The sequence below is a fragment of the Catharus ustulatus genome, chromosome 16 (assembly GCF_009819885.2).
Source record: "Catharus ustulatus isolate bCatUst1 chromosome 16, bCatUst1.pri.v2, whole genome shotgun sequence".
Classification (NCBI taxonomy): Eukaryota; Metazoa; Chordata; class Aves; order Passeriformes; family Turdidae; genus Catharus; species Catharus ustulatus.
Window position 1 is genome coordinate 9,891,001 of NC_046236.1, and position 23,112 is coordinate 9,914,112.

The window sequence follows — 23,112 nt, forward strand, 5'->3', positions numbered from 1 at the left end:
TATCTGGTAGCTCAAAGAGTTGCTCCAGGCCGGCCGGATCCCAGGCTGCGCTAGCAGCAGTGCAGACAGCGAGTCCAGGAGGAGGGATAATCGCTTCGCCCCGCTGCTTGCATCACCTCGAGATGCGGGGTCCAGCTCTGACCCGCTCCGCAGCAGAAACACACGGACCGGCCGGGGCGGGCTCGGCTGAGACCATCGAGGTGGATGGAGCGGGCTCTTCACCGCGGAGCGAGGACAAGGGACAAGGGGTGTCAGCAGCACACAGGGGGTCGGGCTGGGCTCGGGGAGAGGGGGCGGCCCCGCCGTGCCGCTGCTGACGCTGATGCCGGACCCGGTCCCGGAGCGCTCCCGACCCCGCGCCCGCCCGGCCCCGCGCCCGCCCGCCTGACGTCAGCACAGCCCGCAGCCAATCAGCATACACGGCGCGAGCCTGGCCCCGCCTCCTGGCCCGTCGCACCCTATAAAATCCACGGCGGGCGGCGGGCGTGGGAGCGGCGTGAGGGGAACGGGACGGGACGGACGGGACAGGGCGGCGGGACCCGCTCCTGGCACCGCGGCTCGGCCCCGGCCGCCCCGCCGAGCGGGCGCGCCGCTCGCCAGCAGGGATGCTGCTCCTGGCCGCCGGGCTCCTGCTCGCCGTAGCTGCGGGCGGGCGGGGGTCGCCGGCCGGGGAGCAGGAGAGCCCTCCGGGCAGCCGCTTCGTTTGCACCTCGCTGCCGCTGGACGCGGCAGGCTCGGGCTGCCCGCTGCCCCCCGTGCCCATGCAGGGCGGCGGGCTGCCCCCCGAGGAGGAGCTCAAAGCCACGGTGCTGCAGCTGCGGGAGACCGTCCTGCAGCAGAAGGAGACCATCGGGAGCCAGCGGGACGCCATCCGGGAGCTCACCGGGAAGCTCAGCCGCTGCGAGGGCGCCGACGGCAAGTCCGCCGCGGGGGCGTGGAAGAACGAGGTGGGCAAGGGCAAGGACACGATGGGCGACCTGCCGCGGGACCCGGCGCAGGTCATCGACCAGCTGAGCCGCACCATGCAGACCCTGAAGGACCGGCTGGAGAGCCTGGAGGTAGGGCTGGCAGCGGAGCCCGGGCACGGGGGGTGCCCTGAACCCTGCGGAGATGGATCCGAGCTGGCCCGGCTCGGTTTGGCGTGTCCTGCTCTCTTGGTTGTTTATCTCCTCTCTTTAGTGCTAAAAACCCTAAGGGGCTGCTCTTGAATGTGTTCGCCCAGTGCATGGGGGGAGATTATGGTTTCCCTGCTTGTCACCAGCTTAGTTTCTGTATTAATAATGCGTAAATCTCTCTTTCTGGGATGTGACTTCATGTGGTTTGAGGTACAAAGCTGACGTCTTGGGCAGTAAGACCTCGGCATATGGTGCTGAGCAGACCAGTGGTAATGAGGAGATTGTGCTGGGCAGATGGTGTACATAAGATGATGTACTCAGGGCTGACACAGAATGAAAAAACCCAATTCTGTGTGCCTCGGAACAGAAAGGGGATTTGGTTCAAGCCCACCGATAAGTAATTTCCATGAGCTTTTGGACAGTGCCCATGGTTTGAGTGCTGCTCATGCACTCATGCTTTTTAGAGAGGATTCTCACAGGATTTGTTCAGCTTTTCACACCCTGAAAGCCTCACGTGTGCTCCTGCTATCCTGCACTCAGTGCTGATGTGAGGATGGTGTCTAACTTCGCTCTGAGTGCTGCTTTGCAAGTGCACTTTTGAATGAGCTGTTGGTATTACATCCTTTTATTACTACTGCTGTCTTTCTGAAGCATTCTTTTTAGTGTTGTAGAAGAGAAACTCCACTAGAATAACGTGGTACGTGGAAATGTTGGGTTTTTTAGTATCTTTAAAGATACCAGTGTTATTTGAGAGTGTGAGGTGCCTCTTTATTCAGTTTGAATAAGAATGCTGTCACTGGTTAATACTTAGATTGATCTAAAGAGCATCTTACTTTGGTGAGTCTGCTTTCAAAGTAGCTTAATTTTTACTCTAAAATGAAGTGATAGTTTTTCTGTTTTTTCTGTTTACTTACACTGCCATGTCACTAACAGTAAGTAAAGCAAAAATTGAGCAATGTGCCACATGTATGCATGCTAATAGAAGCACATTGGACCTGCTCCCTTTTATTGAGCTTAAATGTATGAAAACTCCTTCATATAAAGTGCTGAAAGCCTCTAACAAAAGCGCCCTTTTGTTTCAGGACCTGTTTAGATACGGTGCTGATAAAAGCGCCCAGCATGACAAATGCTAAAAAGCAGTACCTCTTCTGTACTTGCTGCAGAGCTCCATGATCTTACTTTCCTCCTTTGAACCGGGAGCCTATCTGCATTTCACAGTTCCTGCTTCGGGAATGACAATGTTTTTCCCCTTCTGCTTTGCCCTGAAGCACCAGCTGCGAGCCAACGTGTCCTATGCAGCCCTGCCCGGTGACCTGCGGGAGATGCTGCAGCGGCGCCTCGGGGACCTGGAGCGCCAGCTCCTGAGCAAAGTGGCCGAGCTGGAGGATGAGAAATCTCTGCTCCACAACGAGACCTCAGCCCACCGGCAGAAGACAGAGACAGCCTTGAATGCATTGCTAGAAAGAGTGTCTGAATTAGAGAAAGGTAATTGCTCAGAATATAAAGGCTTCCCCATCCTGATTAACTTTGTTTACTCCTTCCTTCCAGAGCAGTAGACTAAATGTGGGCCTTGAGGGAAAGACATTAAGGTACTGGACTAAATAGTAGGTGACAGTGCAAATACTTGGATTCTCCTTTTTCTTTTATCTCAGGCTTCTTGCTTGACAGGCAGTTGCTTGGCTTTGGCTTCCTGTCTCTTAATTTGGCATGTGTGGGTGGCTAGGATGAAACTCTTAGTGTTTGTGGGATGAAAGATCTATAAGGAGGCAAGTGGAGATAGGAATAAGTATGGCATGGGTGTAAATAGATACATAATGTCAAGCATACATCTGAGTAGAGCTGCCTTTATTTGGACTGAGAGTCATATGGGCTAAATTTAATTAGCACAAACTACCTTTGATGTAATGAATGGTATTTTATAGTGGCTTTGTTTCCTGCTGCTTTGGAAGTATTGATGGTGACCTTTCTTTTTTTACTGGTTATGACTTTGGGTAACTGCAGATACTTGAATTATGCTCTATTCTAAGCTTACAGCCTTCAGAATTTATAGTAGATTACACATGGTCCACTGGGGGACACTCTCGTAATCCTAGTCATTCATTCTGATTGTTGGCTTAATTATTACTGAGCTCTCTCTGCCTGAGTAGAATCTGTTTATTTGAATTACAGATGTCTGTGGAAGTGACCTAAAGCACACAACTCTTTCTGTATTGATGTACACATGTACAGAGTGGACTGTATAGGGCTGGAGTTGCAGTAAATATCACTGCCCAATCCTTAAATGATTTTCCAAGGTGAATAACTCTGCTTAAAAGCAGTTTAATGCACATGCCTTCCAAATGGTACAAAAATGCATATCTCATTAATTTAGAAATGCAGCATAATGGACCCATGTGTATAATACTGTATTTATTCTTTCCTCTGAAAAGGGTGAAGGAGGGGAAAAGAGAAAGAAGATAATTTTCTACTGGCTCTGTCCTTTAGTATTTCTGGAGAGCCAAGATAAAGCCTAACCTGCAACTAAAGTTTTGGAGGATTAGTGGTCTGTTAATGTCTTATGAGTCAAGTATAGATAGTCCTTGTCTCTGAAAAATGTGACTCATATCAGAAAGAGAGAGTGGTGGGAGAACAAGAATGTGTAATTCAGTTGGGCTAAAAATAACTTGTTCCCACCTTTATTTTCTGTGTGGGGAGTGAGGGCTGTCTTAAGTCTCCAGGGAAGTGAAGAATTTGGGACAGGAACCAAGATACAGCCTTTCTTTTACTTGTGTAATTTGCTCTCTATTACTGTACAGCTTAGCTATTCTGCTTCCTCTGTCAAATCAAAGTGAGGGTAATAATGATGAAAGAACTTTTTTTGGTGTGTTTTAAGTGCAGACAATATTTGATATGGCCTCATTTGAAGATAGTATTTCTGTTGTGCTTTTATTTAAAATGGAGTATTGTTTAGCATTTTTTCACTATATCTAACTAGAGAGTCATCAGCTCCTCATTGTCCTGATACTAAATAGAGGGGAAAAAAACCTTTGAGGTGACACTGTAAGCCTTGGATTTTATGTGTAGTTGTGACAGCTGTTTTAGTTACCAATGGGGCAGAAGAGTTTAAGACTTGTACACCTATTGTGCAAAGTTTTCTGTTAATTCCTTCACTGGTTGTCTCCATTGACAGAAGATGGTGAGGTAGAAAAAGTAGGAGGCATAATCCTGCAAATAGTAGTGCCTGGACTTCAGTGTGTTTCCTAGCTTTGCTGGAGCTACAAACAGATCATTTACTACATCTAAACCTACTTTCTGCCTCTGAAAGGGAATAACAACATTTCTTGTCCATCTAGCCCAAAAATAATTGCTCTTTTAATGGGGTATGTTTTGTTTTTTTCTGTGTGAGATTTGGTTGTAGCACCCTAATGGAGGTTGTTCAATATTAACCTTAAGATCCTGGTGTTTTTTATTTGCTTACCATTTAGAACATTTCAGGTCTCTAAGGTTCCTCAAGGCAGATTCAAGCAAAAGAGAAGCTTTTTCTTCTCCCACCCCCTCGTCTGTGAAAAATGCAGCTGAAACACTTCAGTTGCTTCTGAGAAGGGGAGCTGAGAGAATGCCAGTGGTTTAAAAAATACATATGAGAATTGTGGCAACCTTTTGTGACAACAGCTTTTCATTTGGGCTGGAGTGTGAAGCTGGCAAGGGGATTGAATTTGTTTCAGGAATGTGAGCTAAGGAAATGAGTGAGACTCAGAAGAACAGGCTGCTAAAAAGTTGAGGATGACATTGCTGCAGAACTGTGGGTTTAATTTGTGGCACAATGTGGGATTTATTTCTTAATACTTCCTGAAAATTGCTTATGAACATCTACATCAAGTATATGATACAGAGTATTGCAACTTCAGAATGTTTTGGTTTTAAGGGTTCTCAATTTTGTAAGCATGTCTCAGAACATCACTGTTTTTTATCACTTTTTTAGAAAAAACTAAATAATAATTTCCACTTTTATATTAAATCTAGTGTCTAATTTTCCCATAGGTCATGGCTTGATTTTGCATTTTTAATTCAGATCACTTTGAACTCTTCACATCTTGTCCCGTTCAGTTGATGGGACAGCAATCAGTTCTACTGAGTACACCTGCTTTCTGGACTATGTCAGTGTAGTCTTATTTTAAATTTGCTGCTCAAAATGCAAGTTGCTTCTTGGTTGTGAAGCACTGTGATGCTTTAATAAAGAGCATAGAAGAGAATCCATTTTACTGACAGTAAACCAGTTTGAATTGTTTGACATAGGGAGGCCTCCAGCCATGGACTAGGCAATGAAGCAGATTGTCTACCATCTATTCTTTTGGTCTAAATGAGCAGAAATAAACTAAATAATTATCACAATGTGGATAAAATCTATTTGCATTTTTATGTGCAGCAAAATCAACATTCAGTAAATACTACTTCAATATACTTTTTTCTGTACCTGTTTAAAGTGATTAAAGGCAAAGGCTATCAGTATCAATTGTCTTAGCCTGAGTTACCAATGCATTGTTTTGCTCAGTGTTAAGGGTTTTATTTTTTTGCTCCATGATTCTAGGTAACAGTGCATTTAAGTCACCTGATGAGTTCAAAGTCTCCCTTCCTCTCCGCACAAACTACCTGTATGGGAAGATCAAGAAGACTCTGCCAGAGCTCTATGCTTTCACTGTGTGCTTGTGGCTGAGGTCAAGTGCTTCTCCTGGAATTGGCACTCCGTTCTCATATGCTGTTCCTGGGCAAGCCAATGAAATTGTCCTCATAGAATGGGGGAATAATCCAATTGAACTGCTGATTAATGATAAGGTGAGACTTGACAAGCTCTCCATTGTCATCATAACCAGAACAAAGCCTTGACCCCTTGGTACCTTTGCACTGACTCCTTCCTTCCCTCTGAGAGAAGCCTTTGAGGTGGTGCTGTCTGCTTGCTGTCCACTTGCTGATTGCAAATTCATAAAAGCACTTAAAACAGGAGTTGAATTGTCCAGATGTTTGCGTGTTGAGACCAAGCAGCTTGACATTAGATGTGCACACACTTGTGTTGTCTGAAGTTACAAGCAGGTCTTGGCTTCTTGGTTGTTTTTTTTTTGTTTTATGAAGCACAAGCAAAATTTGAAGCCACACTATTGCAAGATGTGTGAGATCTAAGCCAGTTGCAGCATTTCTGTTGTTTTCTAATTTTATATCTTTCTAATTGTAGAAGTTACAAATGTTAAATCAATTTTGCAGAAGACAGAGAACAAAAGGCTCTCCACATAATGGTTTGGTTTTATGCTTAGTGGCTGAGCATCAGTTTAAATACAATTTTTCAGACTTTAGATAGCACTGCTTCATACCATTGATGGTTTCTGACAAGCTTGAAGAAAACATTGAAACTTGTCATTAAATGAATATTTAAAGGCTTCCTTTCTCCCCACCTTCAGTTAGGTTTCCTGGTAACTCACTGCTCTCTGAGGGATCAGGTGTTTGCTACGCAACTCAGGTGGTGGCTGATTATGAACTTCTAGCAGTCCTATCATCCTCCCAGATCAATAACCAATTATTTTTAATGGTTTGTGGAAGAGAAGCAGACTTGACTCTGCTTATCTTTAGCAATAACTTTTTTCTCTTCAATATTATGTCTTTAATGTCAGTATTCTGTGAGGCTTTTATTTCTTCCACATCACAGCTTCTCCACAGCCCACTGCACTTGTGTCTTGATGTTGACCTCAGAAGGTTTTCAGATCAAACTCCTAAAGGAGCATAATTCCTCATTATTGTGAGGTCTAGGGACCAGTTCCTACAAGTTCTGGTAGCAGACACATCCATTTGTCAAAGTTATTACTGCAAATGGTGCTGGCATACTCCAGATTTTAAGAGGAGCTTAACATGAGTACTGGATGGAATCTCACTAAGCACTGAGATTTAAACAGCAAATGCCACAGGTTAATGTGCAGGATGGGGGTTGGTCTCTTCTCCCAAGCAACAGACAACAGAAAAAGAGGAAATGGCCACAAGTTGTGCCAGGGGAAGTTTGAATTGGATAAGAGGAGAAATTTCTTCACTGAGAGGGTTGCAAAGCACTGGAACAGGCTGCACAGGGCAGAGGTGGAGATCCCTGCAGGTGTTTATAAGAGGTGTAGATGTGGCATTGGCAGTGCTGGATTGATGATTGCACTTGGTGATCTTGGAGGGATGTTCCAACCTAAATCATTTTATGGTTTTTGTGTTATCATACAAAGTAGGATGTGGACTAACTCTTGCATCTATAGTGTTTGCTTTTGAGGACAGAATAAATACTGTTCCTCTTCATGTATTGGGCTTGAGCTGCTAGATTTGGGTTGCCACATGCATTATTCTGTTTTTTGTAGGTTGCTCAGCTCCCTCTCTTCATCAGTGATGGAAAATGGCATCATATCTGCATAACATGGACAACCAGAGATGGAATGTGGGAAGCTTTTCAGGATGGAGAGAAGCTTGGCACAGGGGAGAATCTTGCTCCTTGGCATCCAATTAAACCTGGAGGTGTCTTGATCCTGGGTCAGGAACAGGTGAGTGAATGACAGGGTATTCCAGGGTTTAAACAAAATCAAAACTCCCCAAACAAACAAGAATTGTGAGAATTTCTCTGTTAAACACTTGGTCCTGTTGAATACAGTGTCAGACTGAAACAAGGCAACAAATACTTAATGAAATCACACATTGGTATATTTGTTTCACTTATTAAATATTCAGAATATTCATGTAGGGGTTAAGAATAAGTCCTTTTAGAATACTGAAAACACCCAGAGGATTTTGGAGCTTGCCTTTCTAATTAACATCTCATAAGTAATGAATTTTGTGGCTCCTGGCTTCACATTATTTCTCTACCTGTCTTACACATTTACTAAGTAAAGAAAATACTGTAACAAGTAGCAGGAAATAGTCTTTGTTCAGGATTCCCAGATTCACAGTTGGAGCAATGAAAAATTAGTTTTGTCTTGATATTGATTTTAGTAGATACTTATCCATGACATAAATGACAGAATGGCAAGTTCAGTATCTTAATTCACTCTGCAGAGCAGATGTTCCAGCTCACAAGTGAGTGTCTGGCAGTTTCCTTATCTCTGCCTGCACTGTGCTGGCTTCTGTCCTGTGCTGTGAGTTCCATGTCAGTGTGATCACCACAATGAGTGATTTCTGTCCTTGGGTAGTGAGTGGAGCAAGCAAACACTCCAGGCTTGTGCAGTGGCACTTTGAATCACTCAGTTGTTACAACCAGACAAAGCCTGGGTATTTAGATCCAAAGATCACATCTCTCAGCCCCTGCAGGCAGCTGGGCAAGGGCTGCAGTTATGGCTTAATCTATAGCTGTAAAGCTTTCAGGGTAACCTTACACTTGTGTGCAGCTCCTGCTGGAGTTGTCCTGTGCTAAGCTTGCATGGTGGCTCTTAAATTGGCCTCAAAGTTTAAAGCTGCCTTCCTGCTCTGCTGCTCGAGGGCAGGGTTGGTTATGTGCAGTTTTGTGATGTTTTGCAGTCACCACTGATTGCCCTCAGTTGTTTTGACACAATTCAGGTTGGAGCTTGTTGAATGCCTTGTTCAATGTAGCCCTTCTAGAAACTCACCTCTGTGACCAAGCTCTGCACCTCTCTCTAGCAGTGGGGCTGAGTGGGGAGGGACTTCAAGTTTGAAGAAAACACCAAAATAACCTTCTCATCTAATCCTAACTCTCATGTGCCTAAAGGACACAGTTGGAGGAAGATTTGATGCAACTCAAGCCTTTGTTGGGGAGATGAGCCAGTTCAATATATGGGACAGGGTTTTAAAAGCTGAAGACATCATGAATATTGCCAACTGCTCTATTAACATGCCTGGCAACATCATCCCCTGGGTCGACAACAACGTGGACGTGTTTGGAGGTGCTACGAAATGGCCTGTGGAGACATGTGAGGAGCGTCTGCTTGACTTGTAGCTGTGATCACTTCCCATCCAAGTGCCCCCTTTAGGACAATCTTCTGTGCAATCTAAAGCACTTATTTTTCTCCTTGCCCTTCCCCAGTCTTAACTCCTTGAAAGAAATAAAAAAAAAATTGAGTAAACTGCCTCAGTGCAAAGATAGCTGCTAGTTTGGGGCATTGAGCCTGGCTATGAAAGGAGCACTTCTTGGCTAGAGCAGCCCTTGCTTTCTTATGGCCTGATCCAAAAATGTGCTTTGGCCTGCAGAAGCCTTTTGGTTGGGCTTAGACCATCAGTTCTTCTGCAGGGGAGAGAGCAGCATGCACACTTCACTGTCGTGTTCCTGATGGTGTGCAGTGCTGCCAGCACCAGGATTAACACTAAATGTGAGCCCTTCCTTCCAGTCTATTGTCTCCCCCTCGAAATGAAGCCATTCTTTTTTAGCCCTTTAAAAACAAACAAACACTTAATCCTTACACTGCAGTGGTTATGGTGCAACTGTGGGTAGAGCAGAGCAGCCACTGTCTGAGTGCAAGGCTTTTGCTTTTTAATTTGCAGATTAGAAATCCTTATTTTATGATAGAGGTGATGTATTGGAGACACATTGTACTGTTCATTTTGAACACTGTACAGTTCAATTTGAAGAAAGGGCTGTTTAATCAGCACAGCTCCATTGAAGCAGAGGTGCTTCAGGTGAGGTTTTGTCCCAAAGCCTGTCCTTTGCTAGCCAGGATCCCAGCATAGGTGGGTGGCTGAAAGATTGTACTTGTATTTTCTGTAGGCTGAATGTACTGAATTCCTAGTGACCTGGCTTGTACACTTTTCTCTATTGTTTCTCTTGCTTCAGTCAATGTCTTTATTTTTTTTTTAATATACAAGCTGTGATTAAGTGAATTTCCATTTTGTTTTGCTTTGAAAGGCCTTTTTATGAGCAAGTGCCAAAGTTCAGTTTCTGCTTGCTGAGAATTGCTATCTATTTTTCCAGCATAAAAGTCTTCTGCACTGGTTTATATGTTATTATAATGGTCTATGTAATATAAAAATGTGCTGCTTTTTCAATTCTTGTTGACTGTCTCTTCTGTGAGCACTGGGCTGACTACTGTATTTTTTTATCATTTTCTCTCAATATTTTGCAAACAATGTTGCTGTTTCCTTGGCGTTGCTGTGACTACTTGGTTTGTGGCTCGCAGATAGCAAATGCACTGTACTGGGAAAGAGTTAATACTTTTGTTATTTAAAAGAAAAAGGATTTAAAGGGGGGGTGGGGGAATTTATAAAGCTAAATATCATATTTTATTTTTCATATGTTTGAATTGTAAGAATAATATGGTGACAGTCCCATTTGTAGGGTAAAGTTACATATTTCCATGAATATGTAGTATGCTGTTATTAAAAGAAAATTCTTATAATGAACTTTTAATTAAAATGCACTGTAAAATGAGTCTCTTAATTCTTTTATAGTCACACAAGACACTGAATATTCTCTTTCATAACTTCTATGAGTTCACCTGCTCTCTCACTAGACTGGTAGAAATATAGTCTTGTAAGAATTTTTTTTTTTTATTCCCTAAATGCCTTAAATTTATTCTCTAAATGGCTCAAGTGTTCTCATTGTGATTGGCTTTTAAAATACACACACACACTGCACCCCCAACCTACAATAATACTTTCCCTGCCCTAAGCAAAAAACAAACCACAACACTCATTTCATGTGAGATGAGAAAAAAGTTCAAAATTCTCATCTCTTATGGGCTGGTGCCCAGAAGAGGCATGAGCCCTCCTGTCAATCCACCTTTATTTATCAGCTGTTTTCAAAAGAGGCTGGAGGAGCTAAACTCTGTCCTTACACAGATTTAATTTTGTTCTTAAAAGGTGCAACACTGAAATTGTCTTGGCTGCTTTTTCAATGTCCTGGAGCCTGTGTGGGTGCTGGGGTCTGCTGCTTTAAACACCAGCTCGGGGCTCAATGCTTGAGTGAGGGAGGTCTTTACACAGCTGTTGGCCATGGTGACCTTGATTCAGAGTTTAAACACACTGACAGCCTTTAGCCATGTGCACCTGAGTAAGAAACCCCACCTGTATGGGGAGGTGTTAATGGTGGGGGCTGTACTTGGTTCTCACTCATTAAACAGCTCAGATGGAGGAAGGTTCTGGTCTGCTGGGGTTTTTTAGACACTGACTCAAGTAAAAGCCAATGGTAAGTGGTATCTATTCCATTGAAATTTTTATTTGTTATTTTTTTAACACATATGTGTACAGATACATTTTTTTTGTGCAATAGTACCTTTTCATTAAGAAGAAAAGATGTGTTGATTTTTGACCTTTATCTTGGAAGTGGAAAGCCATGGTTGTTACTCTGCTGCTCTTCATCCTGGGAGTCACATGTTTTATATGAATATATAAGCAGATGGCAAAACAGGAGTAAATATTAGCACATTCCAGCATCTATATTGTTTATGGAGTATAGAACTGACAGCACACCCTTCAGTTCCCAAACTGCTCTGAATGCACAGAAGTAATAACTTATGGAAAGCTGAGTGACAGCACTTGGAACGTGCAGTGGTGCAGATTTCTAGGAAATGAGTTTTTGTGTCAAAGCAGCAGAGCTGGGACTCCTAAAAGCAATATCAGAGATGCCAACATCTGGGAGGTGTAACTGGCCAGGTCTGCAGGTGGCTGCTTGGCTGGGAGTGCCCTGCAGTCTCTATTGCACCATCCTCTCTGTACATCCTTGGTGCATTGGCTGTTGGCTGACAGCAAGCTGAGCATTTGGTGTATTTAAATCCAGTTATATTTCTTCAAATTCTAATTGTTTACCTATATGCCTGGTCACTAGAAAATATAGTCTCATGTGTTTTGAGTTTGCTTGAAGGCTCCAGCTCCATGCTTCCTCTCTGTAGGTGAGGGGGAGAGGATCACCCCTGCTTCTGGGATCCTCTGTGTGTGGGAGACCAACTCCTGGATCCAGGCAGCTTTTGGCTGGGCTGCCCTTGCTCACTGAACTGCTGGTTTAGGTCTCAGAAATGCAGGGAGGACAGCAAAGCTCTACCCTCATTTTTACACACATTTCTCCAGTGAGTGAATACATGGGACTGCCAGGGAGAAGCTGATTGTGTTTTACTTCAGAAACCTGATTTCCCTCAGGCCTTTCCCAAAGGTGAAAAGCAGGTCAGTAGTGAAGCTGCTGTGTTGTATTAGGTATTTAAAGCTGGCACTTTCTCAATCAGGGTAATGGTTGTTCTAAAACCATGCTGCTGTATGCTGCTGTAACTATAGGTTAGATTTATTTCCTTGCTAATGGCACCTGACTCTGTGTAAAGATTCTTCATCCAGCAGATTTTAGTTATCCAGGCTGGGAGGCAAGATCTGCCTTCTTTTATTGCATCATCCTGAATGCTTCTAGAAGTGCAGAAACCCTAAAAAGAGACACTGGTCTGGCTGAGGCACAGATGATGATCCCTTGATGCTTCTTAGAAATATGAGGCAAGACACAGCAAGGGCCCTGCTGATAGAGAGAGTCAGGCACTGCCAAACTCCTCCAGAAATGAAAGGTCTCTCTTGGTAGCCAGGGAATCAGGGTGGGGGTTGAAGCTGATGTGGGATTTTTCCAGAGTTCTTTCAGCAAAAGGTCTATGGATCTTTTTTTTTCCCTTTCACAAAGAGACCTTGATAATGTTCATGGTTTGCTGTGATGCTTAAATAATACATGAGTTTTTCAGAGCTAAAACTCTTCTGGAAGGAATTGAATTAATTGCCCCCCTGGCTATAGCTGTTTCTAAAAGGCTGCACTTAGAAAAGTATAAATTTGCACAAGGAGTTCAAGGGGCCGATTCTTTCTCCACAGGAGGCTGGGCTGATGTTTTGGCAAAGCTTGAAATACAGAAGCTCCCTGATGGCTTGGTGCCAGCGAGAGAGATTGTTTTGTTTGTTGGGGATGCTTTGGTGTTTCACCTGCACTGGCTGCCAGCACGTGTCCAGGCAGTTCAGCTCCTGCCACGGGGAGGATGCTGAGTCTCTGTGGTACCCACTGTCCCCTCGCTGCCCTCAGCCTGTCCTGGCTCCCAGGGCAGGGCTGGCCTTGCACAGGGCTGGCTGGAGCCTCTGTGGCACTGGCTGTGCTTCCCTTCTGTGCCCTGGATTTCGTGTCACCAAGCTGTTCCTGGCAGCAGTTGTGCTTTATAAGTACTGAGAAAAGTAAGAATGGCTATTTCTTAGGAGGATTTCGGTGGGTTTTGGGGTACTAGATGCTCTTTTACATTTTGTCTTTCAAAACATTTAAACCAGCTTATGAGCAACTTTAAATTCTTATGTTACTGTAACAGAGTTCATCACCCAGGTTTATTCCCCCTACTGGAGATTGCTCTGCTGACCTCACCAGGTGAAAGGAAACCTCTGTAAAGGGCAACCTCATTTATAAAAACAGGGTGTTAAAACTTCTGGGTAACAGCACTAGCTAAGCAGGGGATTTATACCTTTCCTTTTGTTTATTTTTTTTTATTTTTTTAAATTTTTTTTACTTGGTGTGGGCTGTTGATTTGCTGTGGGAAACCTGATGTGCTGTCCTGCTGTGGTTCCAGAATAGCTGTTTTTCCTGTATCAGGCAGCAACTGGTTTTCCTCTCATTTTAGCAGGCATGAGAGGCAGCTGCCTCCTCCCAAGTGCAGAGCTTGGGAGAGATTGTCCTGTGCAGCTTTATTCTACATCTGCAGCTGAAAAAAGGGTCTGGGAGAAGGGATCTGCACTGACTTTTAATTTATGTGAGATTTCCCTGCAGGAGATATTCGTGTCTGTTAAAACAGGACAGACCTAGATTTGCTTTTCAGGGATGGTGTAGCTCACAGGAATGAGCTGTGTTTTAGGCTAGGGTTTCTTTTTTTTCTTTCTTTCTTTATGGTAAATTATAAACAGTTGATAAACACCTATAATAAAATAGAGATATACATGGGCAAATCATCCTTTTTTCCCATTAAAGAAAGCTGTTACTTACTGTGTAGAGAGTACATATCCTCCTAAGAGATCAAATTATTTATGGCAGTGCACTAATTAGCTTTTTCAAGGCTTCTAAGGTCTTGCAGATACTTCTAGCTCCAGGGATAACTGCAGTAGGTAAATACCTCTCTGCATCAAGGATAATTTCATGTAATGGGCCAACAGCTGTCAGTATGTCCTTTGGACTTCTGGCCTCTTGGGGGCTCTGGTCAAGTGGAACCCTGGCACCTAAAAGGCTTTGCAAGGGAGTGGTCAGTGGTCAGCACTGGCTGCTCGGGTCACTGTGGTGGCCACAGGTATCCAGAGAGTTCAGGAGGCTCCCAGAGCTGGTTTGGCTCCCATTTTCACTGTGCTGCCATGTTAATTCTGAGGCTGTACCAGCACTCTCACCATCCTCACTCTCAGTTTGGTCTCGGGGAAGAGCAAATCCAGCTCCCTCCTCATGTCCATCAGCAGCTCCAGGCTCTGTTCTGAAGTATTTGGCATTGTTCAAATATGCTGCTATGGTTACTCAGGCACCACTGACTGCACAGGTCAGCTTGGAGAAGCTTTAGACAAAGTGTTTGGGACAAAATGCAGCTCTTGCTTGTCAATTTAGGACCTGACACATCAGTTTGAGCACACTACTGGGGGATAATGTCTTTCTTTTATCCCTACAATTGAGATTTGGAAAAAACATAAGAAAAACATTGCCTTGATGTGAGCCCAAGCAATGACAGTGGCTCCTGCTGAAAGCAGCAGCCAGCCCTTTAGTCCAGGGAGCTGCCTGAAGGCTGGCAGGGCTCTGTGTGCACAAGTGCAGGAGGATGCTCAAAGCCTGGGGAGGAGCACAGACTTCCTCAGACCCAAGGGGGGGATGGCTGCAGACAGCCCTGGGGAGGGAAGGGGCTGGGACGTGGCTCTGGGACCTCAGGCTGCCCTCTGGGGGCTCAGGGCTCTGGGCTCAGCTGCTCACTCCTGGAGACCCTGACTGGCATCTTCAGGGATGAGGATACAGCAGCTGGGAGCATCACCTGTTGGGGGCTGATTTTACTCTTCCATTCCTGTTCATTGGCAAGAGGTGTTGTTTAGGTCCCAGAAATTCAGGACATCTGTTCTGTACTTCACCACGGGCAGTTTGAAAAAAGATTCTGGGATGTGTAGTGGTGCCCTCACTAGGCTGTGCCCTTTAGTGTCTTTCTGATTACTTTATGAGAACTGAATGTGCCTGATTTTCTTTTTCTGATTACGCTGAAGGCAAAATTTCCATAGACTTGAATGGAAGAAGAACAGGAAACTGAGACAAGTCTGAACATGCTGGTAAAAATGAAACAAAAAAATCTGGTGTGACTTTAAAGCTATTTTTAAAAACACAAGCTGGAGCGGGTTACTCTGAATCACTGGAGTCTGTTATGTCTGTTTTTCTTTTTATTTTCTTTTTTTCCTTTTTTTTTTTTTTTATATTTTCACTCAGTACTTTTAAGGACACAGTGAGAAGGCAAGTTTTTAGAGATGGGTTATATGTGTTAAAAGGGGAAATGTGCTAGCATTTGCTTAGCACAATAAATATTACTGCCAAATGAGCAGGTCTCTTTTTTGATAAGGCAAAAAAAAATTGTAGATGAGAATTTATACCAAGCCATTTCAGAAAACAACAGAGGGTGGAGGATTTACTGCTTTAATTGAAACATTATCTTTGCTATGTTCCTTGAATGTTTATTTGTGAAACTGGGTGTTGCTTGGCATTTGCAGAGTAAATCTTGGGCAACATCTTTGGTGGATGTGTTGTGTTAGGCATTGTCTCCCTCATTCTCTCCCATCCTGCACCAGCCCTTGGGGCAAGTTTCTGGCAGCTGAGGGTGGGGACTGAAAATAAAAATAATTTACTTTCACTGTCATAGGTAATAGCAGAATCTTGCTAGTATCTCTTGGCTTGTGTCCTGGTTTTCCATTCAGTGCTCTAATTCAGAGGTTGGTCATTCATATACTTGTTTGTCCATTGAAGGGTGCAAATTTCAGTGGATTTCATTGAGCTAAGAAGCAGCAGCTCTCTTGGTGCAGTTATTCTTCCCTGCTCATGGTAGCAGACTTTGCACTTGAAAGACAGGGAGGGGGTGGAAACAGCATCAACTGTCTGAGGAGAGAAGTGGAAGGAAACTGTGACCATGGCAGTACATGAGGTGAGGGGAAAGCTGTGTCTGAATTCAGCAGTGCATGTTGGAAATGATGTTTGTTCTGATTGCTGTAGATATGGAAAGAACCATCTTCCACCTGGACTTTGGCAAAAAGTCAGGTTTGTGTCTTGAGAGGCTGGACTCCACCAACTGGCTTCAAACATTTCTTTTTTTTTTTTTTTCATCCTCATCCTTTTCTGTATCAAAAGGCTTTTTGTTACTGGAAGGACAGTCATTCATTTTTCCAGATGCAGACAGGACTGCTCTGGAGCAATCTGAATTAAATGCCAAGGTGAGAGTGTTGCTGTAGAAACCCATGCCAGACTTGCAGCTGGTTCTTGTGTGCTTCTGGGGATATGCTACTGATAAAGACTCAGCTCTTTCTATTTTTCAGTGATATTGAGAAATGATTCTTCAAAGTTGCTTTTTAGTGGATGAATGTTACAGCTCAGAAAGGCAGGGAACTGTACGATGGGATGATCAGGAATCCATTACAGCTCTGGGAACCATCCACTGGCTTTAGAGGGCTTTGGATTTAGTGTCTCTGTTCACTGCACTCTGTGCTCTGTACAATGTGCTCCATCCCAGGGTTTTTTTACCTTCCAGTGAGGACTTGTTAATGTGGGAAGAACTCCCAGGAAACTGCTCCATAGCACTGCCTTCTCCTTTCTGCTGAGCATACAAGGCTGTTGATGACAATTGTTTATAAATTGTGTGTCTTGAAGAGCTGGCAGAGACAACTTCATCCTAAAACATTGCTGTGGCACTTCCTCAGCATCCCTTTGACACCTCTGCATCTGCTTGGATTAGCAATGCTGTTGTAACAGTGTGTGGCACAAATCCAGTTCCATGAGCTCTCTGTTACTTGAGTGTCCTCTGAGCAGTATTTCAGACTTTATTAAAACTTTTCTGTATGCATTTTGGCTTTGAAAAATACAAAATCAAAACAAAAGCCTATAAATCTTTGTTTAATCAAAGTATACCTCTAAGAACAGTGTACATGGATATTGTATAACAACAAGAGTGAATTCCAAATAGGACTTTGAAAATCCATCTGGAGCAGAAAATCAAGACTGATGGGAGATTTTTAGAGTGCCTTGCTTGCTTCCTGGAGAAATTCACTGTCCTGTGTTGCATCATCAATGCTTAAGTGACAACTGCTACTTGATTCAATCAGGAGCTATTCTAAGGGATATTGTGTTTGCTAATATATAGTTTATCTCTGAAGCTGTGAATGCTGCTGCCTCACTGAAACTATGCTGGTTTCAGTGACTAAGACTTGCCTGTTGACAGCCTTGTCAACAGCATTAGAAGAGAATGAAATTACACTCTGGGCCTTGCCCCAGATGGGAATTGATGTAATATTTTAGACCTCAAAAAGGATGGGAGTGTAACAGAACAACATGACAACATCAAGATTTATTAGTGCTGCTTTGGTCTTGGCTTTGGGTCTTCTCCTGTCTGCAGAATTCCTGTTGATGTTCCATCTGGATTTATATAGAAATTGATGGTAGGGTAAAGCTCTCTGATCCTATCAGTTCACATTTGCATCATTTGTGTTCTGGATGTGCTGTGAAGGGCTGGAAGCACCACTTGTTAAAGCAGTTAGCAAGCAAGCAGAGGAGAATGCAAGGTCAATTTAGCACTTGCAGAATTTAAATTATTTTCTGAATTGGAAGGGTGGGGGAAGGAAATCAAAGCCTGTGTCTGAGTTCAGCTGTGTTTCTGAAACAGTCCCTTAAGAGATAAAAGTACTTGAATAGAGCCATTAAGCTCTAGTTTAGCCTATATTTTGCTGCCATAATTGTTGCAGCAGTCATGCTTAAATGCATACAATTTGGGTTTGATGTCTGTGTTCCTCTAAACACACAAAGTTACTGAGAAAAAGGAAACTTCATTGTGACTGTCAATTGCTACTGAGAACAAGTGGATGAAGTTTCCAAATCTTAGTCTAACAGCTCCTTTGGATTCGTGTATCCAAAGGTTTTGTGTCCCCTGACAGACTTGGTTACCACAATACTTCCTACTGGTATGAAAATCAGAACACTGGTACCTGATACTGCTTTATTCTGCCCTCCCTATTCAAGCTGCTTGTGTCATGACAGTCTTTAATCACTGCAGGTGCTAAGAACTAAAACTAGGGAGGAGCTGCGCACAGACTACAGCAGCAGGAAGGAGAGAGGGAGAGTCCTTGAGCATGCTCAAGACCTGGGGGTAAAATCCATCCTGAAATGGAGATTTTGGGTGCAGGTCACGTAAATTATCTTCCAAACAGGGGGATGTGTGCTTTGGGTATCCTCTACCCTCCATACCTGCTGGCTGCCTTGCCCAGGTGTCCTTTAGGACAGGTGTCCTTGTCCAGGTGTCCTTGTCCAGGTGTCCTTGTCCAGGTGTCCCCTCTTCCCTCTGGCTGCTGACAGGACAAACAGGCTCATACAGCTGCAGGGAATTCTTGACTCCCTTTAATCAGATTCTCCACCAAAAAACCTGGCATTCAGGTCATGTACTGCTCCATTCAGCTTCAAGCTGAATTAGTTTGCATTATCTTCTGTTACTTTTGGACTAAGACAAACTGTTTATGTGTGTTCTGGGTCACTGATGCAAACAGAGTATTATTGTGGGTCTGAATCAACACTGCAGCACCACCATCAGCAGTCCTGCTCACCTTGTGGGTACCAATTTATTCTCTAGATGAAGCTGTAGTGAGTGAAGGCTCATTCACCAGGAAAGGTGATTGAATGCAACTGCAGCTGGTTGATTAAGCTGGACAAAGAGAAACACTCGTGTGTCACTCAGCACGCTCTGCTACATGAAACAAGGGGATTAGATACGGTGAATTTCTAGTAATGAAAGCAGGCAATCGGGTTCATCATAAAATCAGCTTAAAAGAGCTTTCTAGATTCCAGAGAGAACTAAAATAACTTGACCTACCTTGGTCCTCTAATCTTTAAATGCTGCTTAACATCTGCTCATCAGTACTTGGCAATAATATTTATTATGGAATTTTTAACAGCAGACCCCATCATGTGTTGAAATTAATAATGCAGAGGGGTGCATCGTGGAGGAAAAGGCATCATTACACAAGGGTTAAAAATGAAATGGAAATATTTGACTTCAGTGGAAAAAAGAAATCTTCTGAAGAAAGTTGCAGCTACAAAAATCTTGGTGAGGTCAGCAGCCTGGCCCAAGCACCTTTCTAGTCCCCTGCAGGTGGTTAGCACAGAGCTAGTTCTGCCTAGGGACCTAAAATGGTAATGGGGAGTTGTAGAAACTCTCCTTAAGGGGTGGAAAAGACAGATGGGCAGAAGATACCTCTAAGATTTGAGAGGCTATTTGGAAACTGCTTTCTTCTCCTAGGACTGGCATTTCTGACTATGTTGTTGACTTTGGAGATGCAGAAGGTACCTAACGTTAGGTGGACTGGATTTGAACCATTGTAGGCAGAGGAAAGAGTTTGGAATTCCTTATTGCACACTTTATATTCTTGAAAATTGCAGGACAGGAATTTGAGAACTCTTTATTTCCTTATAATATCAGTTACCCCCAAAAAATGGTAAATTGCAAATCTTGGCTGGAAACATTTTCCAAGTAAAAAGCTCTGTAGGCCTTCCCAGGTCTCAGTTATTTTTCTACTGGGCCTGCAATCTTCTCTGTAAAATGGATTCCCTAAAAAATGGTCTGAAGATGTCAGCAGGTGCTGAATCCACATTTCCCATTGCAGTGTGCCCCCAGACCACTGGTCTTTTTGTGCTAATTTGATTTTGGTTGTGTCAGGTTTTGCTTGCTGGTCCTTCCTTCCTGGCCAGCCAACTGTGGCCATCTTCTGCCTGTGGCATAAAGGACTAGGAACACTGTGGGTGTTTCTTGCACTGAACACTTTTGTGCCTTTTTTTCTCTGCTACCACGACTCTTTCCCCAGCATTGGGTCTGAAGCAGGAATTGGTTATTGCCAATCCCCTATAGTGAAGTCAAATATCATCTGCACTCCCAGGCATTGTTCTTGGATTCATATATTCAGGGATGATATTAGACAGCTTTGCCACTGGGAATGCCTAACAAATTGCTGGATCTTTTTGTTGTCCAAATCCTTTATTCACTCTGCTTTCTAGGATGCAGTTTCTCATGCTGAATTCTTCTTGTTCCTAGACATAGAGCTTTGTGTCTTGTCTCTATGGGAGCCCACTTTGTTGGAAAGAACCCAAACTTTTAAGCCATCCAGGCCCCTCTGTTGGCCTCTTTCCATCCTAATTTACTGCTGTGTTGTCCTTTGTACAGTCTGTAATTTCTCTGCTAGTAGAATATGTATTTATTTCTACATTGAGAGTGGTGAGTATGCCAGGCCTGGTGTGAATCCATGTGGAACACCCAGTTGTTTGCTAATGTGCCCCTGGAGACATCTACTTTTGAAGATCTGTCACTTACCCCACTCTTAATTATTTTAATATGGACTTTTAATTGAAAAAAAAAAAAAAGTGGTACAACAAATATCTTAAATTTGAAATCCCAGTAGCCTACAGCTATCTGGTTTATGTGTAGTCTTTCCTCCAGCAATCCCCCTAGAGCTGATCACTTTTACTTTCCTTTTTTTTACCTCCATTTTATTTAGGGATTGGATCTCAAACTGTTCAATACAGGGTATACTGTTCCCCTACAAACAGGTAATTCTTGGCATTAACATTCTGCTGAGACTTCTGCAGCAAGCTCAGCTTTCAGCACTGAACTCCTCTGTAATGTGCCTCTGAACTTTTCTATCCATTTTTTTAAACTTTCGTGATGTACATGTTAACTTTGTCTTTCATGGTAGCTGAAGCAGAATGCTTTGTATTTCTGGTAAATGGCCCCATCCTAATTCAGGGAAACACTTCAGCATATCCTGATCAGTAGAACTGGACTAGAGATTGGTGTTTTGTTATGGTAAATGCATAATTATCAAGGCAAGAGGTTTTATGTTTTTATTTTTCATTTGTTTGCTTTTGGTTTTTTCTTTCTCCATGAACTACAGCAGTTATCTCCCTTCTCAAGAGGAAAAGATTTTTTTTCTGGAAGAACCAGTCTGAATTTTTGCTCTGCAAAGCAATGCAAATTCTACATAGAGTAACAATTCTACACTGAGAAAAAACTTGTGTTTTTCTGCTACAGAGTATGTAGTGCCTGCTTGTTGTCCCTCACTCCAAAGGCAATTCTGTTAATGGCTATTTGTGCAATTATTTAAAAAATGAAAATGAAGGAGTCAATAATGTTGACTGCTAAACCTGGGCATGTTTTTATTCTGCCTGCCTTTATTTGTGAGGTCTTGGATTTTCTAAAATCTCATTTATGGGAGATGGAAAGTGATGGGCTTGTGTTCTCTGTGCTGGTCTAGATCAGCTGGGCTCTTCTGTCCAATCTAAGATCCTCACATTTGGTCCACAGGCAGTTCTTGCATCCTTCCTGCTGCCAGGCTCTCTCCAGGGCTGCTACAAGCCAGGATTTACCATCCTGGGGGGAAGACAGAAACGTCTTCAGGGAGGGAAGTGCTGCTGCACCAGCTGGGAGCTACCCTGTCCCTTGGAACACCATTGAATACATGCATTCCTAGGCTTTGCAAGAAAACACCTCACAAATCACTTATTTTAAAGCTGTTCTATCTCCATTGATATGCTCAGAAAAGTATTACCTTGTCCTTCTTGTTAAAAGTGAGCATTTCTTTCTTTGCTTTATCTCTGTGCACAGCATGTCTCGTTGTTACCTTTAAGTCGCTCTAAACTCTAAATCAATAATCCCATTAGGAAGAAAAAAAGGGGTCTAATAGCAATAAGTACAATTGCAGAGTTAATCAGATCATTTTTATTCGAGTTGTAGACTCTGTTTCCCAAAGATGTTCTAGCTCTGCAAAATCAATAGGGCACAATAAGTAGGTTTATTTCTTGGGTACCAGCACTATGAGGGTGGGGGCTGGATGCCTGGAGGGAACCAAGGGATTTTGCTGCCTGTGAACACAGTAACTGTGGGAAAGAACTGTTGCTGCCATGGATTCAAATAACAGAAAGCAGTGTATATTTTGGGCACTCAAATGTCTGGGAAATGTCTGGGGGAGGCAAAGATCCAGGAATTTCTCCCTTCTCAGTCCATCCTCACCAAATTCGCAAACAAAATGTGTCTAAAATAACACTGCATTTTAAATATAACATTTTGAGTTGGTAGCTACTTGTTTTAGAGTGTAAAACCCACCTGATTTTACAAACATTCTTCAGAAGAGAGAGATGACGTTTTTCTACCTCCTCTTCCCATTTTAATTTCTAAATGTGGTCCTTGCTGCTGATCTCTTCTAGATTTATGCTACACAGCTATACAGACTTCAGTGGAGAGGCACCTGGCTGGTCAGTACAATGAGATTTAGTCTTTCCTAAACCAGACTTTGCACATCTGTTGAGTGGAGCTGAGCCCTCTTCTCCACAACCATTTCCCTGTTAGTAGTTACTAAGGACAGTAAAACTGGAGCCACAGAAAAGATGGGCCTCCTTGTTGTTTCATTATTGTTAAACATGAGCCCTGCTGTGCCATGGAATAACCAGTGCCCAGCACTGCTGAATCCTGATGGTTTCTCAGTGATCCTTTAAACTGAGCCCAGCTGTACATTCAGCAGATTAGTGTGCTGCTTTCTGCTGGCCCTGAACATGAAGCAGTAGGTCATGGAGCTGGGCCTTAAATATTTAGTATGCTTGTGTTTGCTAATAAAGACTTTTTAGGAGAAATCATGTTTCATGTTGGCACCCTAATACTCAAGAGCAGCTGGCTGAAAATTTATTTCACTGTGGCTCAGGGTCCTGTTTGGAAATGTTGTGGCTGCAGCACAGACTTGGACTGGGAGAACTGGGAGTGTTGGCAAGGTGTTTGCTGTGCTGTGGGTGTGCAGAGGGACAGAGCATCAGGAAGGGGATGGGCAGAGCTTG

At 43.4% G+C, this 23,112-nt stretch overlaps 1 protein-coding gene across 1 annotated transcript; it reads left to right on the forward strand.

Annotated features, from left to right (window-relative positions):
• The first annotated feature begins 488 nt into the window (after nucleotides 1-488).
• On the forward strand, nucleotides 489-10,479 carry NPTX2 (neuronal pentraxin 2). The gene is made up of 5 exons (XM_033074407.2): nucleotides 489-1,058; nucleotides 2,384-2,600; nucleotides 5,683-5,927; nucleotides 7,472-7,651; nucleotides 8,827-10,479. The coding sequence occupies exons 1-5, from the start codon at nucleotides 606-608 to the stop codon at nucleotides 9,052-9,054; spliced, it is 1,323 nt and encodes a 440-aa protein (XP_032930298.1). The 5' UTR covers nucleotides 489-605; the 3' UTR covers nucleotides 9,055-10,479.
• Nucleotides 10,480-23,112: the final 12,633 nt, after the last annotated feature.